The 12,189-nt window shown below is 45.3% G+C and overlaps 1 protein-coding gene across 3 annotated transcripts in view; it reads left to right on the top strand.

The window, feature by feature from the left end:
• The window catches only part of SIRT1 (sirtuin 1), a 149,146-nt gene that overhangs the window by 115,939 nt on the left and 21,018 nt on the right, over window positions 1-12,189 (top strand). For all 3 annotated transcript variants that reach the window (XM_033941660.1, XM_033941657.1, XM_033941658.1), the window contains one exon: window positions 5,414-6,001. In XM_033941660.1, coding sequence (XP_033797551.1) covers window positions 5,414-6,001 — 588 coding nt within the window. The remainder of the gene's footprint in view (window positions 1-5,413; window positions 6,002-12,189) is intronic.

The following is a 12,189-nucleotide window of genomic DNA, read 5'->3' as shown; positions in this document are numbered from 1 at the left end:
ATCCAGAATGGATTCCTTTTGCAGATGGAACACTGCCATTGAGACACCACTCATCTGTCTAAGATATCTCACCTATCTACTGGAAAAGAGCTTACCAGGGTAAGTACATAATCTTTATATGTCAACAGTCAGGGAGGCAAAAAAAATGAAGTAGAAAACAATTCCCACAAGTACTGAAAATGGAGTCAAAAGAAGTAGGTAAAGGACAAGATGCTTTTCCAGGTAGAATCTTTATTTGTGTTGTCACCAATTTTTCATAATAGATAGGGAAGCACCAGGTGCTCCCTGCGCCAACAGAAGGTGAAGACATTTTTCTATTGGGCAGAAATACACCTGCTAGCAGTCTCTGCGGTGCTCGTAGCCAAAGTGGACTATGTTCAAGAGGATTTTCTCAGCAGTCAGATTATAGATCCAGGAGATTGGTCATTGTCTATAAAAGCATTCCAGGCCATTGTAAGAAGATGGGGTCGTCCGACATTTGATCTCATGGCAACTGTAAAGAACAAGAAGGTGGATTGATTCAACCATGGCAAGAGACCAGGCTGCTCTGTGTGTTTGCCCCTTGGCCCATGATAGGCCAGGTACTCTGCTGCATAGCTCATCACACAGGAACAGTAGTTATTGTAGCACCTGGTTGGTCCAAGCCCCCATGGTATGCGGATCTTGTACGCCTACAAAAAGAACCAAAGTCTCAGATTCCAGATGCCTCAAGACTAGAGAATGACATGGTGACTGTTACTTGTGGCTAGCCATGGGTAACCCACTGAAACTGGGAGGAAAAAAACCTGGTTGCTGTGGGTACAGGGACAAGGCCATTCACTGCCCCGTGGAGTGGTGAATGGCCTTGTCCCCGCAGTTAAGTATTTTGCGCGTGTTGCCTCACTTAATCACCCAGTAGCCCCCTCGCTCCCGATCGCCGCAATCTGGGCATCTCCCTCCCTCTCTCCCTTCCCCTCACCTTCACTGGCGATTTTCTTTTTGCTGTCTTTGAGCGGCACGAGCCTTTTCACAAGTTGCATGCGGCTGCTTGAAACTTCTCCTTTGACGCAACTAGAAACAGGAAGTTGCATCAGAGGAGAAGTTTTAGGGCAGCTGCACACGACTTGAGAAAAGGCTCAGGCCGCTTGGAGACAGAAAAATGAAAATCGCCAGTGAGGGGAAGGAGGGAAGGAGATTCCCAGGCCACAGCGATCGGGAGGGGGCTGTTGGACCGTGCAGTGTCGAGTGGTGATAAGTGGGTAGGAGAGAGAAGGAACATGCTGGAAGGAAGTCAGCCAAAGCTACAAGGTGTGCCACAAGAACAGTAGTGTGTATGAAAGACACATTGGCCTGATCCAGCACAGCACTGGGAAAGATAAGTGTTTATCATAACAGTATTAGTAACATTATATACTGGCACACAATCTGGACGCAGTCCAATTCAAGTTTATTTAAAAAAAAAATTTTATACCGCTTAATCAAACTTCTAAGCGGTGTACAAGTAAGTGCTAATGGGGACCCAAAGACACAGGCTTACATAGGTAGAACTTGAGATAAGTTACAAGACAAATATCTCATAACATATAAACGAATGGGCACAAGAGGAAAAATGGAGGAACTACAATAATCAATTAAAGTTAATGTAAAAGGTAGGTACGATAGGAAGGAAAAATTACACTAGTGGGGAGCAATTTTATAGTCACTCCTGATACAGCTGTTCTTTAGGATACAATTCTTCAACCGCTGGTCCGCAGGAAATTTTTGCCAGTCTGCGCAGGGTCGGCAAGATTGACTCCCTTCAATTTCCTGCCGGTCCACGCAGGGCCGTCAAGATCAACATCTGAAGTCTGCGCTGGGACGGAGAGATCTTGGGGAGCCTCCAACAGTGGCTTTCTCCCCTCTCTGCAGCTCTCCTTTACTTCCCAGCGCAGCGATTCACGAAGGCAGCCTTGGGGCTTTTTCTGAGTCGTGGCTGCCTCTGATGATGCAATTTCCTCTTTCCTCAGAGGCGGCGCGACCCAACAAAGGACCCGAGGCTGCCTTCCTGAATCAGCCACTATTGGAGTCTGGGAAGCTGCTGGGTAAGGGAAAAAAAGGGACAGCTGCTACTGGAGAGGGAGAAGGAGAGATGCTGCTGGGAGGGGAGGAGGGAAAGGAGTCTGGGAAGCTGCTGGGCAAGGGATAAAAGGGACAGCTGCTACTGGAGAGGGAGAAGGAGAATTGCTGCTGGGAGGGGAGGAAGGGAAGAGAGTTACTGCTGGACAGAAGGAGGAGGGAAGGGAGAATGAAAAAAGGAAGGAAACAGCTGGTAGAGAGATTAGATGAGGGGAAGGGGAGACACAGGCATGAGAAAGTAGAGAGATTGATGATAGGAAGGGGTCAGTAGAAAAATAAGCAGAGAGGGACAACGATGATAGATCTGGTGTAGGAGAGATAAAAATGAGAGCAGTGAAGCTGGAATGAATCATATAAAAAGGAGAGAGGGGGCACAAGCTGGATGGAAAGGGGAGAGGGGCATAGAAAGAAGACAGATGTTATATGGAAGGGGGAGAGGGCAGACAGTGGATGGAAGGGGCAGATGCTGGATTGAAGAGAGAGAGAGGGTAGACGCTGGAAGGAAGAGAGTGAAAAGAAGATTGAAAGCAGATACCAGAAACGACAAAAGATAGAAAAAAATAATTTTATTTCTATTTTGTGATTAGAATATATCAGATTTGAAATATATATCCTGCTAGAGCTGGTGTTAGACATAACTGGGGACTGCAAAACCCAGGCAGTGCTTCTTTAGCTTCCAGCTGGCTTAGGGCGCTCTCTGACCAGGGGCAGTTGCCCTAGTTGCACTCCCCTAAAACTATTCCTGTCATGTGTGACTGCAGTATTCTGTTAGCATGATATTTCTGTGTAGCATTCTGTAATAATTTGGCTTGTTCAGTTTTCTTGATAGTAAAGGGGATATATGTGAAGGGGAGGGGAGACAGGGGTTTTGTTGATCCTTGCTCTGAATTATTTGTATTTATAAAATGACAATTGTACAAAATATTGTTTCTTTTTATACTGTAATAAAATACATTCAATATAAAATCATAACTGAGGCTTGTGTGGATGGGATCAGATGATTTGTGGGGGACCGAGCTCGCGGAGATGGGGTGGAAACGGGGTTTTTAAATTTTAGTCCTAGTAGAAAGATACCACCCGCTTAAACTCTTAAAATTGGAAGAACATCGCCCGCCCCAACCCATCCCATCCTAGAACCCGGTTCCTATCCTCGATAGTATACCAAACACGCTTCACTGTCACTTCAAGGGGGATTCCATTTTGTTGTTGTGCTGTTTTTTTGTGTGTGTGTAAAGAAGTAAAAAGTGAAATCTCATTTTTTGAGAACAGGATTTGCACTAAGGGTATTTGAGGTTTTTTTAATTATTACAGTCCCTTTGTGTTTGTGAGTATGGCGTGAGTTAATGCTATGCTGACCCCCCCCCAACTCCCCCCTCCCCCGCTCAGCAATTATCTGATACACTTGCTTTCTGACTCAAGCTTAATAGTCAGTTTCACAGTTAAGATTTTCCTATCATGGGATTATGAAGAGTCTCTGTATATACTTAAAAGGGAAAAATGTTTGAGCTCCATAAATGTCTAGGCTATTATGTTCTTGTATAACTTCCTCTAAGAGGCTTGCTAATGTTTTACTTGCATTACTGTCCATTCAGTGATTGTTTTATATTTATCTGAGCAGATCAGACACATTGGTTTCGGGGAGTTCCCTGTACTCCTTCTCCTGTCTTTTTCTATAGGGCTGTTGCTAGCTTTTGTATGAACTGAAGGGGACAGCAGAAACTGGAGAGAAGGAGGAGTAGCTGAAAAACTATGATTGACATCTTCTGCAGAATGCTTGTGAGCATGTATGGATAACCCTACGGTTCAACAATATCATTCCTTTGACATATGAGGCAGTCATATGTGGGATGATGTTACATCTGAAGCCCTCATTGGACATATATAGAGGGCGACTTTTCCTTGTCATGACTGGGGTAGCCATACAAATGATTACGCGCAACTGGAAGAACTGGGATCGCCTTAACTTTAATTTTTGGTGGGCAAGTTTATGCTTAACTTATAGATTTGAAAAAATGAACGCAGTTATAATGTATAATACTAAGAGATTTAAATTAATCTGGGGACCTTTGATATCTTTTATGGATGCGTTGTAATTGTATTTTTCCTTTGATCCTGTTGGTATATTGCACACACACCCAGGGGGATGGTGGGAGAGGGATATTAATGTCATTGTTTTATTCTCTTGCAAGATATTGGTTGGGGGGGGAGGTTCTTATCTTGCTGTGGGGATTTTGATTGATTATAAATGCATATATGAATAATGTTGTTTGTGTAGATACTGTACTGCATTTTTGTTAACTTTGGAAAATTAATAAAGATTTAAACAAAAAAACAATACCGTTCCTATCTACTGGAAAGGATATTATCAAGGTAAGACCCTAATCTCTTTTTAACATGCACTAAATGATATGCATCCTATTTTCTACATATGGCCAAATGGTACTTAGTGTGTGCTAAGCTTTAGTAAAAGGGCCCCCTAAACCTTTACAGTAGTCACCAATACCAGACTGCATGATCATATTACAGTTGGCTCTCCGTATCTGCGGATTCAATTAACCACGGACCCAACTTCAGCTTTCTATCAGATCCCGCACCCCTGTTGTACCTTTGCATGTTTTTGGCCATGCTGGGCTCCTGCACTAACAGCAGCAGCTGTATTTAAAGGCTGTGGCTTGTACTGGGCCTTCTCCTCTGACCTGGCCCACTCTGAGTTGTCTCAGAAGAAGCAGGCTGGGTCAGAGGGAGAGGCCTAGTGCAGATGAGGATAGAGCTTGCAGGGATTGATGGGACAGGGAGAGAACTTGTGGGGATGGGGACAAATTTGTCCCTGTGTCATTCTCTGACTTATGTATTACATGCACATTATTCTGTAAGATTAGTGTCCATGTGGTATGTAGAGCAATATAGACTAGACCTTTTCAGTGGCAAATACTGAAGTTTTGGAACAAGCTTTCTATAGAATGTTGCCAAGACAAGATCGTTAAAAACTATCAGGTAATGTGATTTTTGTTTTACTATTACAGTATAATTTTGTTGTTTTTGAGAATTTTTATGTACTCCCACATGTTTATAATTTAGTAGATTATAAATTAAGTAAATGTCTTAAAGATTAGTACAGAACTGTGCAATAGTACTATAATATACTGTAACTGTTTTTAAATACTTCCAGCTTGCTTACAGTATTTTGGGGGAGAGCTTTCCAGGTTCCTTCTTTCCTTTTTTAGATTGTCCAGGAAAGAATAGAGGACCCTTACAAATCTGTTTTTGTACTTTAATTTTATACATCTTTTTTTTTTTTTTTTTTTTTTTTAATTTGTAGGTTCCATCCCTCATGAAGTGCCTCAAATCTTAATCAATAGGGAGCCTTTATCTCATCTGCACTTTGACGTAGAACTTCTTGGAGACTGTGATGTTATTATTAATGAGCTATGCCAGAGATTGGGGAGTGAATATACAAAACTTTGCTACAATTTAGTAAAGCTTACTGAAATCACAGAAAAACCGCCACGAACACACAAGGAGGTAGAATTGCAGCCAATTGAGTTACCACCTACACCACTGAATATTTCAGAAGATTCGAACTCTCATGACAGAACCATAATATTTGATTCATCGACAGCAGTTCGACTTCCTGAAAATACTGTTGGCAACTCGGGGAATTTTGATCATGTCTTAGAGTTGAATGGAAGGTGTGTAAATGAAAAATCGCAGGAACTGAGTATGCACACTATTGCAGAAAATTTTGAAGGCGATACTAAACAATTATTGAAAACGGAATGCCTGAAGGAAAATGGATCTAGTAATGGGGAAAATAAAGAAAAACATGAAAAAAAAATAGATGTTGAAACTCTGAGAAAATGTTGGATAAGCAAATTTGCAAAAGAGCAGATAAGCAAGAGACTTGATGGTAAGTGGAATCTCATTGCATCTTTGTGAAAACTTTAATTTGCAGAGCTAAAAAGTTGAGATTATAATTAACACTTTTTGAATTACTTATCTGGTGCAATGCTTTTGTTGATAACGCTATACAGAATGTTAGAGAATTAAAGTGTATTACATATAAAATGTTGGCAAGATGCTAATTTAGCTTGGTGTTAAACTGGTTATTTTGTTACATAAACATAGGGGCCTGTACGTTAGGTGATTATCCCCTGGTCGTGAGTTGTTGCAGAGGGATATTGATCACATATTTCAATTTCACCTTCTTCTCCTGTGAAGTGTACTGTCCTCTCCTGTTTTTTCTTCTGAAAGTGAGTTGAACAGGTGCATTCTGATCTGCTCTTTTTGGTGTGTTATTTTTAGGTGGTTTTTTCATTCGATTTGTGAGACTTTGGTGACCAGAGGTCCCCACATGTGGGGCAGCTCTACCTGGGAAAAGATATAGACTCTGCAAGGGTGGTCTGCAGCTGGCAGGGCAACTCCTAGGTGTACCTGCTGAGCTGGCTAGATTCACCAAGATTACCTTTGCTGGGTGATCCTGTGACCGAATCTTCCCGGGCAATCAATTAACCAAGCCTCCTCATACAAATTAATGCAATCAGAGACACGCCCCACAGCGACTGCATGGATTGCTGCAGAGTGCGCCTGTAGATGGTCTGCGCATGCGCTTGCTCTCCGTGGCTTTTGCTTTTTGGACTTGCTTTTGGACTTTTGCGAGCCCATGGTTTTAATTCGCAGGTTTAAAGCAGGGCTGCACTGCGGCGTGTTCTGGAGCAGAACAGAATATGCCGTAGTGCAGCCCCGCTTTAAACCCGCAGGTTAAAACCACAGGTTGGCACTGCTGAAGACTGCTCTCTCAGGATAGGTTCAGGTCTGCATAAGTCTAGCTGCAGGAAGATTGCATGCCAGCAATCTCCTCCCGATGGAGAAGTCCTATTCTCAAAGGCTCAAAAAAGAGCTCAAAAACTCAGCTGCAGAAAGCAGGAGAGTCCTTCCCTGCGGTGCGAGCCGGGAGAGTCAGGGAGGCAGAGAGCAGGGCGGTTGCTTTGGGGGAAGTAAGGGATTTCAGGGCTGCAGGACAGAGAGCAGAGAGGCAGAGAGCAGGGCGGTATGTATTGGGGAAGTATTACTTTAATTTCAGGGCTGCAGGGCTGGGATTTAAGGGCGGCAAAGAGCAGGACAGTCGGCAAGGACGTGAGCGACTGGTCCTCAGCAGTCGCTTGTTTATGGATCGGCCAGCCCAATTGGTGTCTTTCTTGAGTTTAGTGAATCGCTGCCTTCCTACTTTGCATGCCTTTCCCCTCATTTGCATGCGCGGATTGGATCGGGTGCGGATCGGGAGGAAGGTTAGTGAATCGGGTCGGGATCACAAAGTGGTGGGCTTAGTGAATCTAGCCCTATGTGTGAATAAATGCAGTGAATAAACTTTTATAAAGTGCAAATTACTCTTAGTATAATTCACAAAATACAATAACAGTGAAAATCCTGCCCCCCCACACCTCCAGCCGAGAAGAATAAAGTAAACAAGCTGCAAGTCAAAAACAACAGTACTTAGCTTAATGAGTCAGATAATCCCATTCTTCAGGAACTGGTAATAAAGTGGGAGATAAAAGCTTGTTGTAAAACTCTCCTCCAGTCTACAGGGTTTGACCAGGCTTGGTTTCAGGGACAAAAGCCCCTTCCTCAGGATCCAAACATCAGGAGGACCAACAATAAGCTGCCTAACAATCAAAAACTTGACTGCACTGCTGTAGATTACTGTGCTGAGTACTCGGCAGGGGAGGAGAGCAAAGCAGTAGGGAAGCTGCCAATTTAGAGAACTAATGATGTCAAATTTAAAGAAACACACATGCCTAGAGGGGAAAAAAATCCAACGGCATCAGAATTTAAAGAGATAGCTTACCAGTTAGAAAAAACACACTCCTATATACAAGAAAGGAGCATACTTTAGTCAGAATGGGACCAGTACTTAATAGCAGACCCCAAAAAAGTGCTGCATAACAAATCTAAAAAGCCATTGAAATAAAAATAAAGGAGTCCTCGCTGACAGGAAAAAGATGGTAAAGCTGACATCAGAGGAGGGGGCGGGACCGCGGCAGAGAGAAGACAGCTCGGAAGACCCGATGGCAGCTTGCAAAGATCGCTAACACTAGCGATCTTATGCAGGCTGATTAAATGAGGTAAATCGATGCTGGGAGGCTAGGGGGAACACGCAGGCCTTCCGGGGGGGGGGGGGGGGGGGAGGCTTCGGGGGTTGTATAGGCCTTCAGGAGGGACAGACAGGCCTTTAGGGGGAGACAGGCAGGCCTTGGGTGCAGGCCTTCAGGGGGGATAGGCAGGCCTTGAGTGCAGGCCTTCGTGGGGACAGGCAAGCCTTGGGTGCAGGCCTTCAGGGGGGGACAGGCAGGCCTTCAGGGGAGGACAGGCAGGCCTTGGGTGCAGGCCTTCAAGGGAGACAGGCAGGACTTCAATGGGGACAGGCAGGCCTTGGGTGCAGGTCTTCAGTGGGGACAGGCAGGCCTTGGGTGCAGACCTTCAGGGGGGACAGGCAAGTCTTCAGGGGGGGGACAGGCAGGCCTTGGGTGCAGGCCTTCAGGGGAGACAGGCAGGCCTTCAATGGGGACAGGCAGGCCTTGGGGCAGACCTTCAATGGGGACAGGCAGGCCTTGGGTGGAGGCCTTCAGTGGGGACAGGCAGGCCTTGGGTGCAGACCTTCAGGGGGGACAGGCAAGCCTTCAGGGGGGGACAGGCAGGCCTTGGGTGCAGGCCTTCGTGGGGGACAGGCAGGCCTTCAGGGGGGGACAGGCAGGCCTTGGGTGCAGGCCTTCATGGGGGACAGGCAGGCCTTCAGGGGGGGACAGGCAGGCCTTGGGTGCAGGCCTTCAGGGGGGGAAAGGTAGGCCTTCATGGGGGACAGGCAGGCCTTCAGGGGGGGACAGGCAGGCCTTGGGTGCAGACCTTCATGGGAGACAGGCAGGCCTTCAGGGGTGGGGTGTAGGCCTTCAGGGGGTACAGGCATGCCTTCAGGGGTGGGGTGTAGGCCTTCAGGGAGGGTGCAGGCCTTCAGGGGAATGGTCCCTGGTGTAGAAGTACACGGAGGGAGGGAGGGAAGGGAGGTTCAAAGAGACGTGCATATGCTGGACTTTGGGGGGAAGAAATAATGGGTCTAAAAATAGAAAAGAGGGAGAGAGCTGATGGGCAATGGGATTTAGGGAGGGAAGGAACAGAAAGGAAGAGAAGTTGGACACAAGGGATGGTGTGGAGGGGGTTAGAGATACTGGATAGAAACATAGAAGATGACGGCAGAAAAGGGCTACAGCCCATCAAGTCTGCCCACTCTGCTTACCCACCCCCTGTCTATGCCCTAATGACCCAATTTCCTTATCTTGACCCTCGTAGGGATCCCACATGGGTATCCCATTTATTCTTAAAGTCTGGCACGCTGTCTGCCTCGATCACCTGCACTGGAAGCTTGTTCCAATGATCAACCACTCTCTCTGTGAAGAAATACTTTCTGGTGTCGCCATGAAATTTTCCGCCCCTGAATTTGAGCGGGTGCCCTCTTGTGGCCGAGGGTCCCTTGAGAAAGAAAATATCAGGAGGGTAGTTGGGAAAAGAAAGGGAGAGGTGGTGGTGGGGAAGGAGGGAGAGATGCTGGATGAAAGGGATGTTGAGAAAAGGTGAATCTGCAGATGGAGATGAAAAAAAAGGAAAGATGCAAGACCTCTGGGGGAGGGAAGAGAAACGGAAGGGGAGGACAGAGATGGCAGATGGATGGTTAACATGGAGAAAGAAGGAGACCCTGGCAAGCAAGTTATCAGAAGACAACCAGAGCCTGGGACCAACAGAAGGTAAAAAAATAATTTTATTTTCTGTTTTGTGATTCCAATATGTCAGATTTGAAACGTGTATCCTGCCAGAGCTGGTGTTAGACCGCAAATGTGAGCTAGGATTTAACAGAGAGAGGAAAAGGTATTTTTTGTTTATTTACACCACAGTGCCAGTGTGGTTAGGAGAAGGCAAAGGGGGTGAGAGGCTATAAAAGTGGTAAAGAGATTATAAAATAAACCCACCAGGATGTTTTAATAAAAACACCCAATTTGGCAGGAAAATCGAATCGAAAAATCGATTCAATAGGCTGAATCTAATCTAAATTTTTTTTCCTGAATCGGGCAGCACTAGTCACCAGTCCTCTGCTTCCCGAGTCACCTGCATCCTGAGCTACCCTATCTACCAAGAAGTCACCATGGCGCCAAGAGGGAGATCCCTCTTTACATTTCAGGGGCAGGTCCTCTGCGCTCCTGAAGCCCCGAGTTCAGGTTCCGTCTGACTGGTGGGTTCTGGACATTTGCTGGAATTTGCTCAACCTCTGGTGGATTGTTTTGTGGACTTTCCAGTTGGGCACCAGAAAAGGCAGCCAGGGTTCTGGCCAGATATTCAGTCCATAGAGCCAGTGCTGCCCGAAAATTGGTTTAGGCAGATACTCCATATACTTTATCATGCCAAAGAAAGGCTCCGATTGGGAAATCTTCCTGAACTTTCTTCACATGAACAGAGTGCTCAGAGTTCTGCGCTTTTTTCAGGTTTCATGTTCTGGAAAATTATTCTCAATTTTCAGCTCTTCCATTTGGCCTGTCTATACCCCTTCACCTAAGCAATGGTTGTGGTAGCAGTTCACTTGCTCAAGAAGGGTCTGCAAGTGCATCCCTATTTGGACTTCTGGTTGATGAGAGCCCCCACGTTCTCCGAGGGGCAACATGCAGTGGATCAGGTGATCCGAGTCCTGGAGGATCTGGGTTGGATTGTAAATTACCAAAACAACAATTTGATGCTGACTTAATCCCTAGAGTACCTGGGAGCTTTGTTCGATATAGCTGCTGGCCGGAATCTATCTTCCAGATGCATACAGATGGAAGTTGTGCTCTCGAATTTTTTGTCTCCTGCACAAGTCCGTTCCATCAATGTGGGATATTCTTCAAGTTCTGGGATCCATGGCTGCCACAATAGATGTGGTGCCTTGGCCGAGAGCCCAAATATATCCTCTCCAACACGTGTTGCTCTCACGCTGATCTCCACAGATGGACGCGTTACAGACAGGTCTACTTTGGACAGTGGAGGCTCAAGCCAGCCTGAAGTGATGGCTGCTTCTTCAGTCTTTCTCCAGGAGCATTTCCTCTGCAGATGGCTTCCTGAGTAATTGTAATGACAGATGCCAGTCTCCAGAGCTGGGGAGCCCTTTGCAAAGACTAGTGGGGGAATCTAACATGGGTGTAGAGTCTGTAAAGTTAGATTCCTTACCGTGTTTTTAAACAAAACAATAAATGGCTTTCTCCATGTTAACCAGTGAGCTGCCTTTCCTTACTGCTTCAGGAATCCACCAGGTGTAGAGCCTATAAGGTGGTCATTTTCCTGTTTGAATACAAACATGAAAGGACAAATGGTGGACTCTTAACATGGGTGTAGAGCCTGTTAAGTTAGATTCCTTGCCATGTTAAAAAAAGTAAGTAATAAGTCAAGCAATGGACATTCTCTATATTAACCATGGAAGCAGAATGGTTCTCTGCTTTATCTTCTAAGCAGGATTAACCAGGTTTTTTACTGAAACACACCTTCCACTGTACCATCAGTGTATATACATTATTTTCCAGGAAGCGCATACAATTACTTTGAAGTATCTTTCCCTACATGTGTTTCTACTATTGTTTAAAGGACATTATCCACAACACTCTTTACTCCATCTCCTTTTTTTATGCTAAAGGAACCCAGAGGTTTGGGAGTGGCTGTAGGGGAGGAAGAGGCGACTATAAGGGCAGATATGGTCCCTCTCCACAAAAGTGGAAGTAAGGAAGAAGTAGGGAATTACAGGCTGGTAAGTCTGACTTCTGTGGTAAGCAAATTAATGTAAACACTTTTAAAACAGAGAATGGTCAAGTTTCTGGAATCCTGTGGATTACAGGACCAGAGGCAACATGGATTCACTAGAGGTAGGTCTTGTCAGACAAATCTGATCAATTTCTTTGACTGAGTTACCAGAGAATTGGATAGAGGATGTGAGCTAGATGTGGTGTATTTAGATTTTATCAAAGCCTTTAACAGTGTTCCACACAGACGTCTAATAAATAAACTGAGTGCCCTCGGGATAGGTTCCAAAGTAAT

This window comes from Geotrypetes seraphini, chromosome 4 (genome assembly GCF_902459505.1).
Source record: "Geotrypetes seraphini chromosome 4, aGeoSer1.1, whole genome shotgun sequence".
NCBI classification, from domain to species: Eukaryota; Metazoa; Chordata; class Amphibia; order Gymnophiona; family Dermophiidae; genus Geotrypetes; species Geotrypetes seraphini.
The sequence above is the reverse complement of the archived record's forward strand: the minus strand, read 5'-3'. Positions and strand labels throughout refer to the sequence as shown.